The 26,768-nt window shown below is 41.8% G+C and overlaps 1 protein-coding gene across 1 annotated transcript in view; it reads right to left on the bottom strand.

Annotated features, from left to right (window-relative positions):
- Positions 1-25,566, bottom strand: part of LOC100925836 (prosaposin) — a 29,065-nt gene extending 3,499 nt beyond the window's left edge. Inside the window, exons 1-8 of the mRNA XM_012540604.3 lie at positions 24,624-25,566; positions 9,603-9,721; positions 3,869-3,940; positions 2,953-3,051; positions 1,693-1,788; positions 1,067-1,283; positions 788-945; positions 299-379 (exon numbers count right to left, since the gene is read on the bottom strand). Coding sequence (XP_012396058.3) covers positions 299-379; positions 788-945; positions 1,067-1,283; positions 1,693-1,788; positions 2,953-3,051; positions 3,869-3,940; positions 9,603-9,721; positions 24,624-24,687 — 906 coding nt within the window. The 5' untranslated portion in view covers positions 24,688-25,566. The remainder of the gene's footprint in view (positions 1-298; positions 380-787; positions 946-1,066; positions 1,284-1,692; positions 1,789-2,952; positions 3,052-3,868; positions 3,941-9,602; positions 9,722-24,623) is intronic.
- Positions 25,567-26,768: the final 1,202 nt, after the last annotated feature.

The following is a 26,768-nucleotide window of genomic DNA, read 5'->3' as shown; positions in this document are numbered from 1 at the left end:
AAAAGCAGAATGAGCTGGGCCCAGGGACTCGTCTCCCCCCGCATCTTTTTCCCATCTGAGAGGAAGTGACTGAGTTCTAGGGACAGTGAGGTGATCCAAATTCAGAATTGCCAGGCTCTCTTGGCTTCCATGGGGTGGAAGGGGATACTGCCAAACTGCAGACATATCCAACCGGACTGGGAAGAGGAAAGGGCTTTCTCCCACAGACCGTGGAGATGATCCAGCTTCCTAGAAGGGAGCTCTCGGGATCTGCCCACGGACCCCAAAAACAGGCTCCTTACCACAAGGCCTGGCTTACCGGACACAGAGACTCAGGATCCATCTCGTCATGCAGGGCCTCTATCAGCATGGGCTCGTACTTTTTCACAAACAGATCACACTGTGCAGCAGAACAAGACAGCATTCATTCAGCCCAAGGGCTGAGGACACACGGGCAGCCTCAAGGGCTCAAACCCCAGAGCAGCCCGCCTTCCCAACAGGTCCTAACTAATCTCTGGCCACCTCTGAGCTGTCCCATCCACTTGAGACCTCCCCAAGCCCTTCTCCCCCCTCCCAGGAGAATCACAGGATCTCCCTGCTCAAATCAGGGACCTGGCTACCTCCTCCTTGAGGAATATCAGCTACCCTGCCTTTAGAAATGAGTCCTCAAAGCCATTGATCTAAGGTGGAAAAGTAAAACCATCCATCTAATGAGGATGGAAAGGAGATAATCGGTGTCAGCACTTTGGGGCCCCACAGCTAGTCCAATACCTTTCTAACTTGGGGACTCTTAGCTCCCTGACATTACCTCCTCCTTGTAAACTCCTGGCAGCCTGCTGCAAGCCTTCTCAAAGGCAGAGAGAATCATGGCCTGCGTGCTGTTCTTGTCCAGGTTCTGGTCCAAGTAGCCGTCGACCATCTTGCACACTTCACAGAAGATATTGCTCTTAAACGTGGCCATGTTAACTGTAGAACGAAGGGGACGTGAGAGGGGACGTGAGAGGTGATATGGCATGTCCAATAGCTGCTCACTTCCGAGGTTATAAGCCCTGGACAAAAGGTCCACAGGGACTGCTTCCTTCCTTACCTGCCCGTGCTGGTGCTTTCCCTTCACAAATGTTAAGAGTGGTGCACACGGAGTCGAGGTCAGTCTCCTCCAGGAGAAGGTGCATAATACTCAGCCCATGGGTGCTGACCAGGTCTTGGCAGCTCCCAGCCACGTAGCTGGGGATTGCCGAGCACACCTCCTTTGCTGCGTTAATCACCTCCTCTGACAACCCGAGTGATTGACGCAGGTTCTGATGCTGAGGTTTGGAAAAGGTCAGGGGGTTTTGGAGGGATGGGAGAGGGGAGAAGAGGAAAGAGAGCTCCAGTCCTGTCTCTATAGATCGCTAAAGTCAAAGCAGCTAATTGAGATTCAAACATTTACCAAAGTCTTGCCCTGCTGTTGTAGCAAATTTATTTTCCTCCTTTGTGGCTGAGGTTTGGGGGGCTAGGAAGATCTGTTCTAGGTGCCTGGGGCACAGGACTGTCTTCAAAGAACTAGAAATTGGCTTTTTTGTGAGAACAAACCCAGATTCCAGGTCTCATCTCACACTGAAGCAACTTGGCTTGAAGGGAATGAGAAGGGACCCAGATCTACACCTGGCTCCTTGTAAGGACTAAATAAATACTGGGAGATCATGGGAAGGGGATGGCCAGGAGCGTACCTACCATATTCGGGTTGTTATTCAGCAATTTGTCAATCTCTGTGCTGACATACTGACACAGTTCACAAGCAGGACCAATCTTCTCCTGAACCAAATTCTTCTGTGAAGAGAGCACAGTGGGACCAAGGTCGGGGGATGGCAGACACCTCCCCAACAGCCCCAGTTCTCCCAGAGCTTCCTGCCACGAGGCTCCTCCTAGCACACGTTGCTCCAGAAGCAGGAGCCCGCCATAAATATGGGGAGACAGAGGCATGGGGAGCTGGGGACTCAGGATCCCACTTTGGGTGAATACTGAACTCAGACTCTAGACTGGGGTGTCCTGATTCTGAACTCCTGGGGGATTTCCTTGGGATACAGAAGGAGGAAAGCCCTCGTGTTGGGCCCAAAGGCCTGGGTGCTGGATCTGTAAGGTGGTCACTCACTGCTTCTCTCCAACAGACAACATGGAGCCCATGATGGCGGCTTAAAGTTAGACCTTTTCTTTTTCTTTTGAGGGCAGGTGATTGGGTGGTCTCCCTGGGGCTGGGGAGATGAGAACAGGAAGGGAGGGTCTGGTAAATTGGTAAATTTGATCAAATTTGATAGATAAATTTTAAGGAAAGTCAACTCATTTAAGAGAAATAAAGCAGATGTAATGGGCCAATCAGAACTTGATAATCCTTCTGTACGAAGGCAGTGGGAAGAGCATTGATTCATGGAATCAGAGGACCAGAGTTCTGCTTACTTCTTTAGTAAGTCATTTAATTTCACGGGGTCTCAGTTTATTCATCTATAAGGACCAGTTGGCCTCGGGTCCCTTCCAGCTCCACATCTAAGATCCTGGGACTTCCTGGAGATATAATTCAGGGAAATTCACCACTTCATCTAGCTTCACTGGATGCTAAAGCCTCCAGAAAAATGAGCCAGAAGCTACAGAAGGGGCCCCAAGACCACAAAACCCAGCTTTGGCAAAGCAAGGGCCCAGCCAAGGAGGCTGATCCTATTCTCTGAGTGAACCGCCTCATATACATTCACCTTCTGTCCCTTAAGACCAGTCTCCGAGGAGTTAGAGAAAATTAAACTGGAAGATAAGCTTTTCACAGAAGAAAATCCAGGAGGCTTCATACTCCCAGAGCAATTTTGTTTAGCTGATTGAGTTGGGCAATTGAGTATCCCAAGTTCATCTGTGAGTCTCAAATGAGGCAGGGAAGACCTGCTGCCATCTGAGCTTTCCCTCTGCTCCAGAAAGGTCCCACAGGCTAAGTGTTACAGGGGTCCAGGTTACCTCCACCGACTCTGGCTCAGGGACCTCGTCGCTGGCAGCCCCTGGCATTTCCTTCCCTGGGTCACAGACCCCAGTATAGCCACATAAATCCTTGAGTTCCTATAGAGAAGCACAGTGGGGAGTCAGCGCTAGGGAAGGTCAGCATGCACCTGATGAATGTACATCCCACTGCCTCCCACAAATGGTAGCAAAAAGGTGAAATAACGATCTGCTCTAGCAACACACTGGCCAAGGAAAGGCTTCACTGTCTGCCAATACTAAAGGAAAACTTCCTTCAGAATCTTAGGTCATACCCTGGACTTTCTCTTGTCCATGTTTCACTGAGGGTCTTATAATATCACCTTTAACCCATCCTGTGGGCTTAATTCAACTAGAACCAAAGGGATTTTTTGTCTTTGGGGTGGCAGAGGTAAGATCACTTATTCCTCCACTGATCTTAACCATCGATGTGCATTAATTAAGCACTTACTGTGTACTAAATGCAAGAGATACCCAAAAAAAGAACATTCTAACAGGGAGAGAACATGTGCATAAGTGAAAGGTGATCTTAGAGGGCAAGGCATTAACAGCTGTGGGGCTGACAAAGACTCCGATAGAAGGGGATCACTTGAGTTAAATCCTGAAGGGTTTAGTACTCTTCTCTAGCCTGGAAATGCAACCAGATCCCCAACATGTTTGTGACCAATCCCAAGCTCCTCTCTGCCCTAGAAATGAAACCCAGCGCTGTTTATGGGCCCTTTTCTGCTGATCTAAGTGGTCTTGGGCTGGCCTCTTTTGGTTGATTTTGCCATTCCAGAATCCTTTTTGAGGCATATTTTAAAGTTGTTTGGGGGGATTTGGGGAGAGGTCAGGTGAGTCCCTGCCTTTACTGGTCCTTCTTGGTTTGCTTTTGCAACAACATCAACAGTCTACTTACCTCTGAATCACTTTCCATAAAGTTGCCAATTACACTCATCACATTTATACAAGCTTCACAGGCAAGAGATTTCTGAAAAGAGATGTACCAATGACTTTTAAAATGTTTAATAAAACATTGAAGAAAGTTTAATCACTGGCATTTTTCCCTTTGTATTAAACTTTTGGGAGCCTCAGTCCCAAACACATATAAACTTCACATATTTGTTAGTATGGCATCTACCCATTTTGAAAATTAACTACCTGCAGCCTAAAAAGCTCACTGTTTTTCCACACAATCTCACAAAGCTACCCCTCGTGGCCTTGGCCACAAATACTACTGTTTGACATGACTACTGTGTTAGAGAGATTTTTCCCACCATTCTTCCCCTCAGCAACCTGGCCCTGGAGTTGTTCCTGCCTTTAGGACTAGAAGGACAACTGGTTTTGATTCATAAGTTCATCTCTTCCTTCTGTGGACTTGAAGAAAGAACCATAACCAATGGGATTTGGGATGGGGAGTGTGAGTGGGGGGTTGGGAGGGTGAAAGACATGGAGGTCCTGCCTCCCATGGCAGACTATACAGGAGGTCACTAGTGGGCAATGTGGAGCCCAGATAATGAGACAAATGATGTACAACGCAAGTTGGAACAGATTCTGTGCTGCTGAAACTTGTTTGGACTGCACAATGAGACCTGATTTTTCTCCCTGTTTTTTTCTCTCTCTTCCAAGAGGGTGAATCCATTTTGTTGTTTAACCACTGTTCATTCATGTCCAGTTCTTCATGATCCCATTTGGTATTTTCTTGGGAAAGATACTGGAATAGTTTTCCATTTCCATTTCCATTTCCCATTTCCATTTCCATCCATACAGAGGAGAAAACTGAGATAAATATAATTAAGAGACTGCCCTAGTGACAGCCAATAGTCACCAACTCTGCTGTCCTTCTTAAGATACTTGCCTCATGATGGGTTTATATACTAGTAGGAGAGTTCAGATATGTACTTCAATAACTCTAACAAAACAGATGTGGATGGAGAGTTCATGGAGGACCAACACCTCTGCTGTGATGGCTTGTGGAGCCCTTTTCGGGACTGCTCATTCACTTTTAGTTTCTACCTTATTAATCCAGCTCTCAATTATAGAAGCTGTAGCACATGCATCGGTCTCGGCAGTAAAGGGTCCCCTGTAATCTCCTTGCCACCAGCTGGTCAGCCTCCTTACAGTAAAACATCTCGGCAGACAGGTTAAACCATGTAGAGAGTAACCAAAAGGCCTCAAACTAATCAGTGAGTTAGAGGGGTGTCTCCTGCAAGCAGGTGAAGACTCCCTAGTGGGATGGTAGGTGAGCAGGATCTGTTCCAGTGGTTAGAGCTTGGTCAGATATCAAAGCCACCAAAGTCATCCACTGCCTTCTGGGCCATGGTCAATCATCTTGGCATTTGTTCTATTCCATCTCAGGAAGAAAAAGTGAAGTTGATGAACTTGTGCAACTCTGCCTTACTTAACTTGCTTTCAATTAACAAGCAAGTCATCCTCCATGATATCATTGGTTTTCTTCAAAAGACAAGGATGAACAACAACAACTCATTTCTATGGATCTTCTAATCCACATGTGCTCATAAATGCTTCATCTCTCTTGAAGCGTCCATGCAAATAACTATATAGAAATAAGCTTTGTTGTTATTCAGTCATGTCTGATTCTTCATGACCCCATTTGGGGTTTTCTTGGCAAAGATGCTGGAGTGGTTGGCCATTTCCTTCTCCAGCTCATTTTACAGTTGAGAAAACTGAGACCAACAGAGTTAAGTGACTTGTCTAGGAAAACCCAGCTAATGAATGTCTGAGACCAGATTTAAACTCAAGCTTTCCTGGCTCTAGACCCAGAACTCTATTCACTCCATCACCTACCTGCCCCCACAAACAAACTACAGATGAGAGAAATAAAAAATAATCAACAGAAGGAAGGCCTTGTTATCATCCTCACTGTGGCTGTGGAACTTCTATGAAGTGAGAGAAAAGATCCCAAATTTTTTTAAAACACCCCAAATTTTCAGTCTAAGGGACTTCAAATATGGACTAGTTTTCATGAGACTGTACTGAACAAGAAAGATATTGTCTCTGTGAACACTGCTACACTTACAACTGATCTAATGACAGACCTCCAAATTATTCCAAATTTTTCTAACATTAGGAATTTGATTCCTCTAGCAACAGGGGGAGACAGAAGCATCACTGCATGTCCATCTCCCCAGTTTTTATTTTTGCCACATCTAAGGACTTCAATGATAAATCCCTCATTTTGCTGGCAGCTTTCATCAACCTCTCATTAGGAAATGTCCTGGAGCCAAGAGCTTTCCAGCTAACTCTGAGGCCAGTAGAACTTTGGGATTCTGTGTATCCAGGAGTCCAGACTGTATGAGGAGAAGGTTGGACCAGTCTCTAGGGAAATGGACTCTCTCTCTGTATAAGTAGAATATACAATGATGCTCATTCCTCTCCAACCCACTGAATTTTTATTTGGGAATCATAATTTGCTTGACATATTTGATGGGATTGGAGATTTTCAGAAACAATGACAACAATAACAGCTAACAATAATTTAATGCTTGCTATAAGGAAGGTAGGTGGTATACTAGATAGAACACTAGGCCTGGAATCAGAAGGAGTCATCTTCCTGAATTCAAATCTGGTCACAGATATGTACTAGCTGTGTGATGCTAGGCAAGTCACTTAACTCTGTTTGCCTCAGTTTCCTCTTCTGTAAAATGGCCTGGAGAAGGAAATGGAAAACTACTCCAGTATCCTTGCCAAGAAAACCCCAAATGAGGTCATAAAGACTCAGATATGACTCGACTAACAACTGGATGTCTTGTACATACACAATTTTTATATATTGTCTCTCCAAACACAAAGGCAGAATCTACCAGTTTCTGCTCTTAAAAAGTTTGCTACCAGATGAGTTTAATCTAATATATCCATGGATAACAATTTCTAATATAATAGAATCTAATTCCATTAGAATTCTATAAAATTTCATTTCTCTATTATATGAAAATATATTTCACAGGGATCACTCAGAGTTTCATGGTATTAATCCATAATGATCATAATCTATCCATCACTTTTTGGTTGTTGTCCTTCATTCTTGAAGAGGACCAAAATGACATCACTATATTAGAATCGAGTTATAGTGTATCCAACTGGGGCTGATCAGACCAACTACAAGCTCAGGATGCTCTGCCAGGCATATTGCCAATTACAACTAAAATTAAAAAACAAGCAAAAAAATCAAAAGCAGGGATAGGATTCAAAGTGAAAATCAAATGGGAAAAGTCTTTGAGACACAAACAAATATAAGAGAGAAACAAAAACATACCTCCAAAGGAACAAGATTTTACACAAAAGTTCTAGAATTCAATAAATTTTCCAACAAACCAGTGAATTAAAGTCAGTTCTAAACCAGAACTATCAAGCAAAATATGGGGGGAAAAAAGTAAAAATGATTTTTAAAGTCAAAATTAAAACTTTTCTCATACCATTATCTTTGATGCCTATTGCTGCACTGTTACAAAAATTCTGCTTTAAAGTACCAGGAAAAGGGAATTAAAGCAATATTTGAACTCCCAAGCAGAGGGGGAAAAATTAAAGTTTAAAAAAAAGAAAGTCTTGAACAAGCCCCCATTTTTAGAGGTGTTGTGAAGTTGGAGTTGTTTGGTTTAGAAGGATGCCCCACCATCACTCTCTTTCCCAGATCCCAGATCACCTAGGCATGATTCTCCCTTAGTCAATCAATTCCTTCACTGTGACACTCCGGAAGGAAATGGGGACCTTTTAATCTGCCTTGGGAGAAGGAACAACAGAAAGGATATTTCCCTAAGATCAATCTGAGGAAAATGATTCTGGCTTTCTATTTCCTGAGCTTTCTCCACCCAATACCATTGCTTAACTTATTCCATATGCTGGTTAATGTCTGATAGTCCAAATTCACAAGGCTTCCTCTTTTCCCTGCTTTGGGAGAGTTTGTACTATTTATATGTTTTTAAAAAAAAAAAAATCTCTTTGGTTTGTTCCAAGTCCCAGATTGGAAAACACTCCAGTGACTTAGAAGAAGAGCTTCCCTTCATGCTTTCTCTCAATCTCTCTTTCTCTGCCTCTCTCTGGGAGACTCTCTGTGTCTCTATCTCTCTGTATATCTCTGTCTTTCTGTCTCTATTTCTGTCTCTAGATGTCTCTCTGTATCTCTTTCTGTTCTCCGTCCTGACTGACCTCACTGAGATAATGAAATGCCCACAAATCAAAAATGTCTCAAGTTAACTAAAGCTTTATACCAACATGTGGAATCTAGTGAACAAAAATGTAAATGATATTCTTTTAAAAAAAATAGAGATAAGCTTTGGAAGAAATACTTTTCCTGGGAGAGGAGAAACAGTATCCTTGCCATCCAGGAATACAAAAAAAGCTACAGTTGGCTGTGTGGCTTCCCCAATCAGTCTCCTAGTTGTTACAGTAACAACAGCAGTGATGGGGCTGGTCCCCTGTAGGAAGATGCTCTTCCTATTTCCCATGCAGTCATGTGGCAGAGGAGTTCCAGTGCAGACCATTCTCAGCTTGTTGAAGCTACTGGGATAAGGAGGCGGTTGAAAACTGGTACATACACCCAATAGTAGGGCAACCTGGCCTCCCAGTCTCCTTTCTGCCATCTCCTACCTCTGCATTGGGTGCTATGTAGCCATAGGGCTGGACCTGAAGTGTGAAGGCTTCTTCCTGAGTTCAAATCTGCCTGCAGACATTTACTGGCTGTGTGAGCCTGAACAAGTCACTTAGCCCTCTTTGTCTCAGTTTTCTCATCTGTAAAATGAGCTATAGAAAGAAATGGCAAACCACTCCAGTATCTTTGCCAAAAAAGATCCAAATATAGTCACAAAGAATCAGACACAAACTGTAATACCCGAGAAACTAAGGCCAGACAGAAATTGGGTTTTAATCTTTTAATTGTGGAGAGTTTAGGCTAGGGATGGGACTCATGTCCAAAAATCATTCTGGCCCTGAGCAACTGAGTCAGGGAACTTTTAAAGAGTCCTTAGCTAATTAGCATTTACAAGCAGGATGGAGAAGCTGAGAAGGCAATTAGTCTAACATTTTACACATATTGTCTTTACTTCAGAGAGAGAGCCAGAAGAGAGGAGTTAACCTAGTATTTACAGCCATGGAGCGTGGCTCAGTTCCTGTCAGACAGGAGAGGGGGATCATTCTTGGACAGACAGGGATTTTTAACGAGAATATAGGCAGGAAGAAAGATAACATAATTCTACTCCAGGGTAGTATTGGATTCTGTTTTTCTTTTCTATCCTTCATTATGTCACAATGGTATGTGAAGGGGAGTAGGAGCCTCACAGTTTTTCCTGACTCAGTTCTCTTAGTCCTAATGGCAAAGAAGAGGGGGTTGTGATTTTTTTTCTATTCAGGATTAAAACATATTCCCTATGCATTATTATTCAGGGTTCACCACAACAAAATGAATATTTGTGCAATAGGGCTGTGTGTTCTGGTCTCCCTTTAATAATCAGCTCATCTCAGGCTTTCTAACAATCAAAAGAAAAAAATTTATGGAAATTTCTGTCCTAAACAACAGGCAACCATTCCAGCTTGTTTATCTACTTCACATCTGAAAAATGAATAATGTGATTAATTAGACTACTCCAAAAAGATTTAGGAATATTCAGGAATAATGAGGATTGAGTAAATATACTCACCACTGTTGCCTTGCTCCAAAGACTCGATTGGGGATGTTCACTGGTCTCACACTCAGATTCCATCTTGAAATTCTCACACTGGACCTCAGAATCCTTTGCTAGCACAGGGGTAGGATAAGCTGAAAATTAAACATAAACTCATCAAAAAATTACACCCCTTCCAGTACACAAGACCTTGTTCTATCATAAACATTAAAAACTATTCGCATCATTTCCTTGATATAAGAAGCTCAGGATCAATACTTACTTGCCTAGTGTATCATGAGAGTATATAATAAGTCTTATGTGTGAAATAAAGAGTTGTGTTTTCTTACAATTACAGGATAAGGAAAAACTACCTGCTCTAATGTATCTGCTCTCCAAATTCTATATAGCAGCCAGATCATCCACAGGCACACTGTGCTAACCCGTGGTTCTTAAAGTCTCTTATCCTATTCCATGAAATTCCATGAAAGACTGACTTTATGAATTATTCTCCTATCAGCTCAGAAGAATGGGAGTAATATCTTAGGAAGTGGGTAATAAGAAGAAATAAAATAAAATAAGAAGACATATTTTAGTGAAAAACAAATACATCATTTCTCTCTCCAGAGGTGCACAGCATTTTCTATCATAAGCCCTTTGGAATTATCTTGGATCATTGTATTGCTGAAAAGAGCTATATCTTTTGCATTTGGATGCAAATGGATGCATTTGATCTTCATGCAGTATTGCTGTTACTGGTCCTGCTTCTTCTCATTTCACTTTGCATCAGTTCATATAAGTCTTTCACATGGGGAGAATTCTTACCCTAAAATGTTTAGAGATATAAAATTTTCCTAGGATGGCTTTGGTTAAATACACTAAACATATTCTGAATGTTTTTTTAAATGCCTTAACCTCAAAAAAAATTTTTTTTAATGCCTTAACTTTGGGGCAGCTTGGTGGCGCAGTGGATAGAGCACCAGTCCTGAAGTTCAGGACTGGTTCAAATCTACCAGTTCAAATGGTTCAAATCTTACCACAGGACCTGAGTTCAAATCTAGCTTCAGACACTTAACCACTTCCTAGCTGTGTGACCCTGGGCAAGTCACTTAACTGGAATTGCCTCAGGGGAAAAGAAAAAAAAAAAAAAAGAATGCCTTAACTTCTAATCAGGAGTAAAATTTATTAGGAAAAAAAAGTAGAGCTAGTAATCATTGATCTCAGACAAAGTCAGACTTAAAGATTTAATCAAGAGAGAAATCTACATTTTGTCAGCTATGTTAACATTGTTTCAAATGCATGTCTATGTATATATACATATGTATATGTATAAATGCACATATATATGTATATGTATGGTTGTTATATGTATATGCTTGCCTATAGGTCAATGTGTGTGTATGAATATGTGTGTGTGTGTTAGTTGGATATTTACATATATGTTTATGTGTGTATATGTATGTGTGTGTGTGCTTAGTAGGCTATAATAGCCTGCTTGGGGAGGAGGGAATAAAAGGAGGAAAAAGAATAAAGTAAAAAGGGCACAGCAAAGAACAAAAAGAATAATCTACAAAGAAGCAAAGATGAACAGATGAAAATAATGTTTTCTATTATTATATATGCTTTCTTGAAATGGAAATTTAATAGTACATATTTTGAATCACTGGGTACATGGCAATGTTTTGTTGTTGTTTTATTCTCTTTTATCTGTCTTTTTTTATTTTGTTTTTTTTCTTATTTTGTATTTAGCTTTAAATAAATAATTTTTTAAAAGCCTTAACTCAAAGATTTGAGGAAACTACCAGTAAGACTGTTACTTTGGTGAATGATTGAATGAATGATTGAAAAATCATTTATTTTGTACTTATTATGTGCAGAGTGGTATGCTGAAGCTTGGGGATACAAATAGAAAACTGAAATAGTCTCTGTTTTCAAAGAGTTCACATTTGAATAGAAGGAGACAACCCATATAGGAGGATTTAGCTTTAGGGGAGATGAAAAGATCTAGTGGTCCCGATTGTATATAATCCAGTTTGGTTAGCGTGTATTTGGAGAGACAGTGTCAGTACACAAATATATCTTCTTTGGTCCTTGCCTGAAATAGTTTTCACCTTACTATTTTTAACATGCCCATTCTGGGTTCTTTGGTAGCTGCGACTTCTGTCTGGGGAGCTGTGGCTCATCCCCACTAGGGGTGCATCCATGAGTGATATCAAACAGAGTTGGGATTTATAGGCAGGGCAGCAGCCTCTGTAAGGAACAGCAACTCATGATCGCTCTTAAGCAACTATACCTCCCAAGACTGGAGAGTGGAGGGAGGTTGTTGTGGTAATGATCTCGCCCATCTCACTCATGTTCCCTTCAGGGTCTCCTCGGGGGTAGCTCACTACCTCAGCTTGCCAGGGCTTTTCCTTTATCCCCTTTTCTTTTCTGCCCCCTGTTCAAGCTGTCTGCCTTGGCAAGGAAGAAGATGGCTAGGGCCTGGGTGTCAGGGAGCTAGGGCTGCTTCAGAGGCAAGTAAGGATGACTCAGGCAGGTGCTCAGGACTTATCAGTTCCTTCCATGGAGCCCAGATATGCCAAGGAATCCAGGTTTGTATTCTGACAGAGGGCATCTGGGTACACTTGCTCGATGCCCTGGGGAGCCGTGGTGGGAAGGACTTGTCTTGATCACAGTTTTACAAGATTCAGCAGCCTACATCCTGGGACACCCTGCCTAGTAACCTAAGAATTTTACTCAACCTTGCATGAAGCAATCTAGAGTCAAAATTAGGAAAGCAATCACTCAATCCAGTGCCTCCCCGACACTGTCAGGCTCTGTGCTAAGAACTGTGTATACAAAGGCAAAAGTCAAACAGTTCCTCCTCTCAAGAAACTTATGTAATCTTTGTGTTGGTGGGTGTTGAAGTAGTGGTCACCTGGTTGGCTAATATTTATCCTCAGAGACACACCCTGCAGTCACACACCCTAGTTAGAACAACCAGATCCTTTTTTAGCCTAAGGACAACGTGAGGGTCCCCTTCTATGTGACCCCCTTTTCTACTGCTTTAAGGAGTTTGCTGTAAATATAAAATAAGGCCTAGTATTTTAAAAATCCAGAGCCTCCTGTCCAGAAAGGTCCTAACTTTGAAACTAGATCTCCATCTTAAGTTAAACTGATGTTCAAGAAGGTTTTTCAAGGGTCAATATTGAAAAATTACCCACGCATATGTTTTGTAAATAAAAAGCTTTAATTAAAAAATAATAATAATAAAATGATGTTCATCTCTAGCTAGGAATGACTTCATCTGCCTGGAGTGCACCTGTACAACAATGGAAAATGGAAAGAACAAATAACAACAAAATAATTTAAGATGAATGTTGGGAAATTTTATAATAATCAAGCTAAAGAAGAATGTGAAGGAAAAAAAAAACAGATTTTGGGCAGTCTAGCTGGAAATATTTCTAGACAAAATCAGAATATTTTACAATGTCTGTTAATGGACAGGCCCTGGGAGAGAAAGTAGAGAAATGAGCAACCCTTTTCTTAGAACTTCCCCTCAGTCTTTAAAAAGATGCTTTCACTTTATGCGCTAACACTGCTTGAGCTGGTTTATGGTCTTTCTTGATCTCTTCCTTCTCTGCTATAGATATTTCAGTCCTTTTTTGCTCAGCTTGTTAAGTTGTGAATAGGACCGGGAAGCTTGACCCCATTACCGCTAGTGCTCAGCTTTTGAGATTTCCCATCTTCTCAGTCGGTCTCTCAAAGACTATGTATATCTTTGGAAGAACTCCAGGGGGTAACTCAAGTGTGCTTCCTGGCTCAAACATAGAGATAGACCCGTGTTGTTTACCAGGCAGAGAGTATTATAGCCCATCCTTCTGAACTACAAATACCAAGATGCCAATCAGTTCTCAGATCCCTCTTCCATTGACATTCTAATGGTCTCTGGGCAGAAGGAGCCTAGAAAATACTATGGGAAACACACAGCACCAAGCCCTCAGAGGTTTCCTAAAAATTAAGTTATATGATCTATAGGGTCTGGAGTCCTTCATCAAAGACCTCATCACTTTCAGAAAGAATCTCACTTTTCTCCCATTCTATAATCATTAGAGTCTGTCTTGCTTATGGTGGCCAAACTAAGAATGGGAATATCTTTGTTTAATTCGATAAAATGATGTATCTTTTCATTTATTTCTGTCCAGATGGAAAGGGACATTTTTAGAGGACGTTTCGAGAAGCTATTTTCCCCCAAGATGGGTCACTATTAACATGAATATTGCTCTTCCTGGTAAGTCAAAGCCAGCTAAACTATATATCTTAGTTTTGGAGAAAGCTAGAGAGTATCATGGGTAAGGTTCCACCTGCAGTCAGGAAGACCTGAGTCCAAATTCTGCCCATCTGAATCTCCATCCAAGCAGAAATGCTTTTTTTCTAATAAATTATCTCTGATAGATTTTAGTTGAAATGCAGTTATCTGTTGATTTCTTCCACAGCAGACAAAACAACAGATAATCAGATAACACAAAAATCATTGGTGTGCCTTTGGAATGTTTAAACACACTTACCATTTAGCTTTCCACCTCATGCCCCAGTTCTTCATTCTTTCCTTGTCTAATCTTAAATTCATATCTACTTTCATAATATAACCCACATAACCTCCTCTGCACATAATCAACCACACAGTTAATAGACGGTCCCTAGAAATGAACCTAAAATATAAGCAATCAGCATTAGCTCCAAAAAAAACCAGAGGATTGTACCCGTAGGATTTGACCATGAGAACCCAGAAAATCCTCAGTGCTCTTTGGGAGCTCCATCTGACTCATCCATCATCTCCCCTGTGGAGAGAATAGTAAGGACCATGAACAAGAAAAGGAGAAAAGAGCATGAGGTAACCAATTTAAAGCTTGAAAAAACCTTAATGACCATCTAGCTAAAACTTCTCATTTTACAGATAAGGAAACTGAGGCAGAAAGCAATAAAGAGATTTGCACAAAACCAGACACATAGTAAATGCCAGACGCAGGATTTGAACTTGGTGACTCCAAATACATTGTTCTTTCCACTTCTGCTTATACCTTATTCTCCCCTTTCCCTACCCATCCCACCCTTCACATCTTCCAGGGGACCACTTCCCCTTTTCAGAGAAAGGAGAAAATACTGAAATGCAAGTATGGAAGTAGAGGGAAGGAGAAAAGGAGATAAGAACAGACTATAAGGGAATCAGACGAAGGGATAATAGGACAAGAAAATGGAATCATTTGAGATTCAAGCTTATTGAAAAACAACACTGAGAGGAAAAGGGTGGAGAATTTCTGGAATGTCACCTTAGCCAGGGTAGAGTTTCCATATATAGCTGTACCTAAAAGCCAAGAAAATTACTGGGTTTGACCCTGAGTGGCAGAAAATACTTCCTTTTTTCATTTGTTTCACATTTTTAAAATGTCAGGTTTGGGGTCAAAGGATGAGAGATAAGATAAAGGAAGTAGAATGCACATAAACAGAGGCTTGCACATGCACAGTATATCATGCATCACCAAATCACAGATCTTGAGTTGGAAAGGTCAGAAAATTAAATTTAGTTCTACCTATTTGGTTAGAGCTGCTGGGAAAATCATTTCAGACATGTCCGAATCTTTGTGATTTACCCCATTTGAGGTTTTCTTGACAAAGAACCTGGAATGATTTGCCATTTCCTTCCCCAGCTCTTTTTTACAGGTAAGGAAATTGAGGATAAAAAAGGATTAAATAGGGGCAGCTTGGTGATGCAATGGATAGAGCACCAGCCCTGAAGTCTGGAGGACCTGAGTTTAAATCTGACCTCAGACATTTAATACTTCCTAGCTGTGTGACCCTGGGCAAGACACTTGACCCCAGTTGCCTCAGGAAAAAAAAAAAAAAAAAGATTAAATGACTTGCACAGTCACACAATGTCTTAAGCCAGATATTAACTCAGGAAAGTAAGTCTTCCTGGCTCTGAATTCTATCTACTATGCACCCAGCTGCCTAAGGCAGTAGGCAGAAATAAGATTTAGACCAACATATTCTACCATATTACGAGTAATATGATAAATTCAAAATGGATACATAATCTGAATATTAAAGACCATACCATTAAAAAAAAAATAGAAGAGAAACAGACTGCAGCTATTGGCAAGGAGTGAATTCTTAATTAAACATGGGAAGAGTCAGTTACAAACAATGAAAGATAAAATAGACTGCTTTTGTTACTTGCAGTTGACAAACTCTTGCACAAAGAAAATGAATGCATCGTGGGAAAACAGGGAAGTGTTCTAGAGGAAAAAATCATAGTGTCAAATATCTCTGATAAGGTATACAAGATATATAAATAAATAATAGATATTTATAGAACCAGGAACCAGTAAATACATGATCAAAGGACATGAACAAACGTCAAAATTAGAAAATTAATATTAATCATGTGAATGAATACTCCAAATTACTACTAAAAAAAAAAAAGAAAATATAAATCAAAAGACTTTGAGGTTTTACTTCCTATCAAAGCAAATAGGCAAAAAAGTTAAACTATAGGAATATTCATCATTAGAGGCGTTGTGGAAAGATAAGTTCATGAGGGTATTGTGAGTAGGGCTGTGAACTGATACAGTTCTGGAAATCAATTTGCAACTAGGCAAATGCAGTGGCTAAAATTCTCATACCTTTTGATCCAGAAGTTTTACTAATAGGCACATATTCCAAGGAAGTCATTAATATTAAGAAAGGCTCCACCAAAATCTTGATGGCTTCACTCTATTTCCAAAGAACTAGAAACAAGGTGACTGCCTATCAGTTTCGGAAATGGCCAACCAAATTATGGTGCATGAATGTAATGGAATATTATTGTGTTATAAGAAATAATGAACATGAGGAATACAGAGAAGTGAGAAAAACATGTATGAATTAATTCAAAGTAAAATAAACAGAGTTAGGAAAATAATATCTGTAGTGACAACAATAATGTAAATGGAAAGAACAATAACAACAAAATAATTCAAGATGAATATTGTGAAAGTATAATAATCAAGCTTGACCCTAAAGAAGAATATGAAAAAAACAGACTCTGGCTCCTTTGAGAAGGTAGGAGTGCACTGGTAGGAAACTTGACACATAATGTCAGATATTTTCAATGTGTTGATTGGTTCTGCTGAATTTTTTTTCATTCCTTCCTATTTTTCTTTTGTTCTTAGTGGGGGCAGTAGATACAGAGTGAAATGTTTGTGATATAAAAATAAAAGATAGCAATAAAAAAATAAAATAAAGAAAAATAATAAAACAATATAATTCCTGCCCTCAGAGAACCTCTAGTCTACTAGAAGAATGTAAGAACCATACAATATTAGATCTCAAAGGGATTTTAGGCATCAAATTTAGTGCCTTCATTTTACAGAGGACATGTTAAGTCCCAAGGTCCTCCTGCTAATAAGAAGTCAAGCTTGTGGAGGTGAGGTGGGACAATCAGGACACTAATATATTGTAGGTAGAATTGTGAACTGATCCTACCATTCTGGAAAAGAATTTGTAACTATTCCCCAAAGACTATAAAACTGAGTATTCCCTTTAATCCAGTGATACCATTGCCAGATCTGTATCCAAAAAAGATTTTTTAAAAAGAATTGGTACAAAAATATTTATAACAGTTTTTTTGTGGTTGTAAAGAACTGGAAGTTGAGGAGATGCTCATCAATTGGGGAATAACCGAACAAGTTGTGGCATAATTTGTGATGGAATACTATTGTGCTATAAAAAATGACAAGGGAATTGTTTCAAAAAATTGTGGGAAAACTTCTATGAAGTGATGCAAAGTGAAGTAAGCAGAATCAGGAGAACATTGTATACAGTAACAGCAATATTGTAACAAAAAAAAACTTTGAAAAATTTAGCAATCCTGATCAATATAATGATCCATGACAATTCCAAAAATCCTATACCACCAGAGAGAGAATGGATGGAATCTGAGTGCTGATTGAAATATTTTTTACTTTATTTTTTGCTTTTTTTTTTTTTTGTAAAATGGCTAATGTAGAAATATGTTTCACATGACTTCATATGTATAATGAATGGGTATCCTACTGCTTGCCTTCTAAATGAGTAGAGGAGCTGGAGAAAGGGAAGAAGAGAATTTGCAAGGCAATTTTAAAAAGCATCAAAAAAGAAAAGAAGAGAAAAATATAGGATTCAAATTCAATCTATTGACTTTCCAAATGGGGCTTTTTCCACTAGAGTGCAGCTGCCTCCTTATTCTATAGATAAGAATCATAGTATCATAGAAACTGAGGTTAAGTGGGACTACTGGTGCTCTCAGTGAGTATTACATCTAGAACTTCAACCCAGACCTCCTGATTTTGGATCCAGTGATCTTTTCCCCATCCCATGCTAATGCCTCTATGTGAAAAGCAACTAACTGGAATCACAGTGCACTAAGTGCTGAGCCTGGAGTCAGGAAGACCAAATTCAAATCTGGCCAGACACTTACTAACTGTATGATCCTGGGAAAGTCACTTAATCTGTTTTCATCAGTTTCCTTATCTGTAAAATAAGCTGGAGAAATGGCAAACCACTAGAGTATCTTTGCCAAGAAAACCTCATAGGGGATCCGACTGAAAAATAGCCATTTTTGTGAAAGGCAAAGTGCCAAAATGGATGGACTTGAAGTGAGGAACATCCAGATTCCAATATTGTCTATTCTGTGAGGCTGTGGGCCAAATCACTTCTCTCTGATGTCAATTTCTTTGCCTATAAAATAAAGATACCTTTCAGTTCTAACCCTATAATATTTTATATAGAGCAATCAATAAACCAACAAGGCATTTATTAAGCACTTACTGTGTGCAGGAACCATGGTGGGTATGCAGGACAAGAGGAAAAACAAAAATGCTACAATTTCTAAAGAGTATATTCTACTAGGACAGTTAATACCTACATGTACATGCAAGACTCATGTAAAATAGACACAAAGTAAGCTAGGACAGGAAGATACAGGCTTTTAAACTAAGTTATTTGTTTTGTTTTATGCTAAATAACTTTAGCAATGCTCTTTTTACTTTATTTTATTGGGGGGGGGGATTCTCAATAGTAATTTTCCAAATACATCCAAATATAGTTTTCAACATTCATGTTTATGCAAAACATAAAACTTTATGTTTTCTCTCCCTCCTTCACCTCCCCTTTCCTCAAGACAGCAAGCAATCTAAGATATGTGATGTTATTTTAAATGTATTTCCATATTTGTCATATCGTGCAAGAAAAATCCAAAAGGAAAAAAAAATGACAAAGAAAAAACAAACAAAAAGTGAAAATACTATGCTTCAATCCACATTCATAAACAAACTGTAAAGTTACCAGAAAGGATTAATGTGAAGGAGACTGAAAAGGTAGTAAGAGGGTAGATTGCAAAGAACATTAAAAGCTATATGGAGAAGTTTATATTGTTTCCCATAGTAATAGAGAATCACTGGGATGGGGACAGAAAGAGCAAAGTACAATGAAAGCTACACTTTAAAAAAAATCACTTTAATAGCTACATTGAACAGAAATGTTAAACATGATATTAAACAATGAACTGCCATTGTTTCCAAGGCAGAATAAAATGTAACTGAGAAATATTTAACAAAAATAAATTAAAAGGCAGTAGGACATAGATAATGTTAACATGTGGTTTTCTAAGTCAGTACTGGTTGCAGAACGATGGTATCAAATTTAAATAAAAAGAAAAGCCAATGACCGTACATAATGATTCTTGCATATTGACCTAGAAATGTTCTATTATACTTTTATTTTGTTAACTATTTCCCAATTGCATTTTAATCTGGCCCAGACTGAATTAGGCAATAGTCTGACACCTGTGTTGTGATGGATCAGTTGGAGTAAAAAGAGAAAAGATAGGAGCCTATTACAAAAGCCCATGTGAGAGGTAGTTTTTGCTCGGTCATGTCTAACTCTTCATGACCCCATTTGGGTCACAAAAGATACTGATTTGCTATTTCCTTCTCCAGCGCTTTTTACAAATGAGGAAACTGGGGCAGACAGAATTAATTGATTTGCCCAGGGTCACACAACTGGTTTGCCATTTCCTTCTCCAGCCCATTTTACAGATGAGGAAATTGAGGCACACAAGGTGAAGTGACTTGCCCAGGATCACACAGCTAGTCGGTGTCTGAGCTCAAGTTGAGTTCTTCCTGATTCCAAGCCCAGTGCTCCATGCACCATGGCACCACTTTGAAGTAGTGGGATCCAAACTCAGGTGGTGATTGGATGAGAAGGGATATAAACACATAGCAGGGAGGGACCAACATATAACCAACATGTAATATGGCTAGAAAGTCCATTTGAGGATCTATTCTCTCATTGGCAACCACAGATCAGACCACAGACCACAGATCAACAGGATCTCAACACTCTCTGTCGCTGAGACATTATTATGGGTCCTAAGTAGAAGGGAGAGGGATAAAAGAGAGCCAGAATCCAGAGTTTGGGAAGTCTGTGTTCACACACACCACAGTCAATCAGGTCAGTCCTTGGCCCTTAACCTTTAGCCATGAGCCAGCCAGCCCAGTCCCCACACAGAACACCTATCTCTGGAATGGGCAGCGGCTCCTCCCACCTGCCTCCCTCCCTCCACCCCCCATGGCCATGAGAAGTGTTGCCTTTTCTCCCACATTCCCCAAAGCAGAGCTGCGGAGCAGGCAGAAAGAAGGGGCTGACAGAGAAAAGAAGGGAGAAAGAGGGACTTCCCATTGACACTGAATGGACACCTCAGGATTTCACTCGGATTGGGGAGAGATGGAGAACACCAGGCTGGCTTGCCATCTTCCTGGTTCTGCTCATTCCCAAACCCAAAGTTTAAAAATCACCCTTCAGCATTGGTTCCTAAGTGAGGAGCTTAAGGCAGAAAATTCTGGGTTCGAATTCCCCCCAGATACATGCTAGCTACTATGTGGAGAGCTGATTGTGTCACTTCATTAATTTGTTTTTGAATCTCAGTTCCTCATCCGTAAAGATAAAGGGCTCGGGTTGTATCATCCCTCCCCCTCTTTCGGGGAAGGAGCCATCTCAAGGACCTAGGTGCAGCAATGTTATTCCCTTCAGAGGCTGCTCTCCTCCACTGGTTAGAGGCTTCCTATCCAGACTCCTGGAATCCTTCCTGGCATCTGGGAGAAGCTCCCCTGGGACCATAGATGCCTGCAGAGGACTAGGCCCCCAGCCCTGCCTGGTCCGAGGAACTTGGGGACAGCTGCATGACTCTCCCAGGAATCAGTTAAGGTAGAGTGAGGAGAGCTGCCCGGCTGCCCACTTCCCGCTTCCTTTTAGGTTCGGAGGGAGGACTTGTCCCTAATGATAGTGATAATAGGGATATTGATGGTGGTGGTGGTTATAACACTGGTGATAATGGGGATTTCAATGATGGTGATGGTTTTATCACTGGTGATGTTGGTGATAGCAAGGGGTGGTAATAGAGACATTGATGACAGTGATAATATAGGTATTGAAAGCAATATTAGTGACAGTGACATGACAATATTGGTAATAATAGTGATAGTAATGGTAGTCTAGGTAGTGATGGCAACATTATTGATGGTGATGGTGACAATATTGGTAATAACGGTGATATTGATGGTAGTGAAGGTAGTGATGGCAATATTATTGATGGTGATGGTGACAATATTGGTCAAGTGGTTGATAATAGCAATGATTATAATGTTGGCATTGGTGGTCAACAGTATCTCATTACTAACCCCCAGTTCTTCCCCCTATGAGGTTGTACCATCCTAAAGACTTGATCTCCTGAACACCAGACTCATTATATCGACAAGATCATCAGACATCAGTGTCCTGAGAGCTGATTCTTAATCCCATTTCCAATTGCCCCCACACTGGCCACCTCAGTCTTCAGAAAATGTAATACAATAGAAAACAAACTGGCCTCCAAGTCATAAGACAGTAAGGTGTCCATACCATTTCTATTATTTAATAGCTGTGTGGTCAGTTTGCCCTCTGAGCTGTTTCTCTGTTCATAAAATAGGATAATTACCTTACTTTTCTGGAATGGTTTATATAAGCTAATAAGATATGGTATATAAAGCCCTTGACAAACCTTGGATGTTGCAACATCACCTGCCCAGGCTATACAGAATTGGCTCAGTTCTGTGGGGCAGGGATTAGTATCCCCTATCATTTTGATCCATTATAGTTGTGCGACTTCCTTGCTGTTCTTACCTGCACTAGAACAAGCATTACTTCACTGGGTTTCACATTTTGGACTGCCAAAATATGGATGATTCTCCAAAGAGAAGGTACCCCACCTCTCCATAGCCTCAGGGTGTGGACCTATTGCTCAGGCAGAGCCCAATCACTCTGAGCAGGTGTATGAGTAAGTCCAGAGTGAAAGTAGGTGAAGGGTAGGGAAAACAAAAGAAGAAGAAGGAAGAAGGAAGAAGGAAGAAAGAAGAAGAAGAAGAAGAAGAAGAAGAAGAAGAAGAAGAAGAAGAAGAAGAAGAAGAAGAAGAAGAAGAAGAAGAAGAAGAAGAAGAAAGAAAGAAAGAAAGAAAGAAAGAAAGAAAGAAAGAAAGAAAAAAAGAGAAAGAAAGAAAGAAAAGGAGGAGGAGAAAAAGGAGAAGGAGAAGAATAATTGTAACTAGCATAGGCTAAAGAGACTTTATTATCCTGGCCTAATCATAACACATATGAAAGTATGGTGTTCAGGTCTGGATAAATGAGATTTTAATTAAACTTCAGGAAGGACTTTAGTAACCTGGAGGGCAGAGTAGGCACTTTTCAGTCTGCCAGTACCCTTTATACCTGCTGCTGAGAGTCTCTGCCTTCCAAAGCCACTTACAAGACAGCCTAGAATCTGGGGAACCATTTCCATAGCAATCACATGGCCCTGAACCCCTGTAGACACTAGGAGGCTAAACACGATGGCCAAGTGCTGCAAGGTGCTGGCTGTGAATTTGCCGTCTGGTTCACCTCTGTCCAGAAGAGAGAAATCCATACTCTTTGGACTAGATGCACTGACCAGATTGCCGGACCCCTCCATGAGCAGCACTAGGGAAGTTTGATGACCCTGAATAAAGCAGAGACAGCTGCTGAGCATGGGGAAGCCCAGGTGAAGATCTTGGGCCATCCTATGACTAAGTGACCGAGTCCTTTCCTACCCCTGAGCTTCTCTGATTGGTCATATTCACGGCTAGCAAGAGACTCCCAAGCAAGCTTATGCTTTTTACCTGCCTTGCCTCTGACCTTCCCCATTCCATCTGCATCTGTGTAAATTGGACATCAGAGCCCAGGGTTTCTCATCTCTCTGCACCAGCCCATTCAGTTCATTTGGCCTGAGAAGGAGCTCCAGAAGTCAGAAATGAAAAGATTCACTATGTATGCAGGTTATTCTTCCTCCCACCTCCTTCATCTGGTCTCTGAACATGACTTTTCCAAGTGCAATCACCCTCTGCCCAACCTTTGCCGTCCTATGGATGAAGGAATTATCCTCTATAGCTGGGGTTCCTTGTCCAGTCAACAGGATTCATCATTTTGGACACAAACACGTTATTCATCAAACTAAAAGAAGCAAATTCATTTAAAAGAAAAAATAACAAGTAAACTCGATTTTAAAGGTATAACTATTGTAAAGGATACCTATTGATCAAAACTGATGCTAAAATACATAAGCTTTTCAGCTTTATCTTTTTAGCTAAAAAAGCATCTTTCCATCCAGATCCCGCTCCCCTGACCTCACACTTTGCCACAAGATTTAAGACTTACTGATTAAACATACATCTTTTTAGAATCAAAAGTCAACTCTTTCTCTCCTTGACCATACCAATCAGAACGCCCTGGGCACAAATCTATGGAAAGCGCCACTAAAGACAAAAGGGATAGAGAAAGCAAAAAAGAAAACATATCTAAATCAGGCATTCTTCCCTTCTTTGCATTATGAACTCTCTGGGCGGCCTGGCGATGGCTAAGGATTCTTTCACAGCTGATGGTTAGGGATTAAACCTATGGCCCTCAAGCCATATCTGGATGGTCCCCTGTTTTTTGTGTGGCCCATTAGAAGTAATGCAAAAGGGGAAACTAGGTGGCTCAGTGGATAGAGCATCAGCCCTGAAGTCGGGAGGACCAGGAGGACCAAATTCAAATCTATCTCAGACACTTCACACTTCCTAGAAGTGTGACCCTGGGCAAGTCACTTAACCCCAATTGTCTCTGCAAAAGCTATTCTTAGCTCCAAAGCCACATAGAGCTCCAAAGCTCCCACATAGAGGGAGAAAGGGAGGGAGGGAAGGAGAATAGTGGCTAGATTTGACTCAAGAACTGACATTGTTGGCCGCTGAACTAGATTCATAAGTGAAAGAAGAGCTAAATTTTAACTCAAGATTAGTATAAAGATGTTATTTTTCCCCTATCCAATTTCACAACCTCCTACCCCCCAACTTCCCACTCCCCCCTTCCCCTCTCCCCCCCTGCCAAAATCTATCCTCAGATGTCAGATGTCTCATGTTAAGAACCCCTGGTCTGTATGGTTTTTCCTTGACCTCATTGAATCAAGCTGGAGTCCCTGGGTGGGATGATGAAAGTATCTTGGGTTGAATTGAGTTGGGTTCAAGAAGGGACCCCACCGGAAACTTGACTCTGCCAAGCCAAAGTGCCAGCAGAACAGTCCGTGCAACACTCCCCAAAGGGAAGTCTAGAAGCAGACATAGAGGGGCCGGGGACTACAGGCTGGCCAAGTCTGCCTGGGCTTCCTTCTTTCTTCAGTGACAGAACTTTGGAGGAGGAAACAGAGGAAGGAAGAACATAAGAATATCAGCCTGGTCAATCCGCATTGCCCGGGTCTCCAGAGGCTGGCAAGTATGACCCCACACCAACAGGTTCCAGGTCATGGCAGCCCCAGGAAGAGGCTGCTGGACTGTGAGGGGCACCCACTCAGCACTGGCCAGGAGACAAGGACGGCCCCTAGTCGCATCCTCTCACTCCAGACTTAGCATCCTTAGCTCCCAGAAGAGATCTAGGGTGGACTTTTCTCCAATTCTCTGGAAAAGACAAAGACTGTGAACTCACCTGGGAAGAAAGGTAGGCAGACAGCAAGGAGCGAGAGCCTCCAGTATCCAAGGAGCAAATTCATCTTGGGGGATATCAAGTGTGCTTCCTTCGGGGGATGCTGGATGTTGCGTCTCTCTCTGTCTCTCTTCTCTCTGTGTCTTGACTCTCTTTGTCTTTCTCTCTGTGTGTGTCTGTCTCTGTGTCTCTGTCTCTCTCTTCCTCTCTGTCTCCTTTTCTTTGTCTCTCTGTCTCTGTCTGTGTGTGTCTCTCTCTCTGTCTCTCTCCTTTTCTTTCTCTCTCTGTCTCCGTCTGTCTCTGTCTCTCTCTCTTCTCTGCTTTCCGCACCAGAGGGAGCCGGCAGTGCCCACCGGCCGCAGCGGGGGTGACTGGCTCGCCCTCCGGGAGCCTCCCTGCGAGGCTGCCCAGGCAGCCGGGGTCGGAGATGACAGGGGGGCCGCGCGCGTGGGCGGAGGGGAGGGGGGAGCCGGCGGGCTGCAGCTCGGTGCCCCCGCGGCCCGGGACGGCGTATTTGAAGGCTTGAGCCTGGAGGGCGGGGCTCCCGCCAGCCGCTGGCTTAGAGGCGCCTCCTCCGGGCACCAGCGCCGGACCAAGGTGCGCGCGGGTGCACAGTGCGGGGCGCCCGCCCCCACCCACACCTGGGGAGCCGGCCTGGGGCAAAAGCGCAGGACCAACAAGTCCCCGCCCTCGGAGCGCTTAGCCGTGGAAGGAGGAGCTCCACGCTCACCTGGCGGGCGCTGAGGAGATGCCCCGGGGCTGGGTGCAGGGCAGGGAGAGAGGGAGCCGGGCGGGGAGAGGGAAGCGGCAATCACAGAGTGAGGCGGGGGTCCGAGGAGGCGCCGGGGCTCTGGGGGAGGCGTGAGGAGGGGGCAGATTCCGGGCAGGAGGAGCGTGCTTCGGGGTGGAGCTAGGACTAGGAGCCTGGTCTCACACTCACACTCACTCACACTCACTCTCACACTCACATACACATACAAACACACACACTCACACTCACATACACACATACAAACTCACTCTCACTCACACACATACATACACACACACTCACACTTACACTTATACATACACACATTCACACACAAACACACACACAGAACAGTGTATATAAAGGTTGTACTTTCCTAGTTCAGAAATGTCTAACTTGGGGTCTCTGAACTTGGTTCTGTTATAATATTTTAATAACCTTTATTTCAATATAATTGATTTCTTTTATACTCTTGTGTTTTATTGCATGCATTTAAGAACCTTATTTCGTGAAGAAATCCATAGTCTTCACCAGACCTTATCAAAAGGGTCTAAGACAGAGAATCTATCTAATAAAGAAGCTTTGAATTAACAGAATGTAAACTTCTTGCAGGGACTAGACATCTTACTTTGAACTTGCATCCAAAGCTTTCAGCATAGTGCAGGTGATTAATAAATGCTTAGTGATGGATTGAAAGTAAAAAGAGCTCTGGAGACCAAGGTTCTAGTTCTAGCTCTAAGAATTTGAAAAACAGGGGGCAGCTAGGTGACAGGTGGTGCAGTGGATGGAGCACCAGCCCTGAAGTCAGGAGGACCCGAGTTCAAATGTGACTTCAGACACTTAACACATCTAGCTATGTGACCCTGAGCAAGTCACTTAACCCCAACTGCCTCAGGGGAAAAAAAAAAAAACTTTGAAAAACCACCCTATTAATGAAAGAGAGATTAGCCTTGTTCTCTCTAGCTCTAGAAGGCAGAACTAAAATGGGAGAAAGGTACTGGGGGCTAATCTAACCTTGATGAAAGGAAAAATTGCCCAACCATTAGATCTCAGTTTCTACATCTAGGGAGAGAGGATCAGATGGTCTTAAGGCCTTTTCCAACTTTGAATCCAAGGATGCTTTACCGTTTGTTTACAAGCAGAGAATATTCTCCCTCCATTGACTGAAAAATAAAACCCAAACTCCTTATCTTGGCATTTGAGACCCTCTATAATCTAAGTCTAAAGAGAATTTCCAAACTTATGAAAGATGGGGGGGGGGGGAGTTGTCTAAATATGTGGATGTTGCTCACAGATAGCAAGAATAAATAGGATGTGGAACTGGAGTAGCCCTTCAGAAAATTTGAGCCCTCAGAATGCCGTCTTGGGGGAGGAATAGCCAAGGTGGATGACCTCTG

Source organism: Sarcophilus harrisii, chromosome 2, assembly GCF_902635505.1.
Source record: "Sarcophilus harrisii chromosome 2, mSarHar1.11, whole genome shotgun sequence".
Lineage (NCBI taxonomy): Eukaryota > Metazoa > Chordata > Mammalia > Dasyuromorphia > Dasyuridae > Sarcophilus > Sarcophilus harrisii.
Note: the sequence above shows the minus strand (reverse complement) of the source record. Positions and strands in the feature narration are given on the sequence as shown.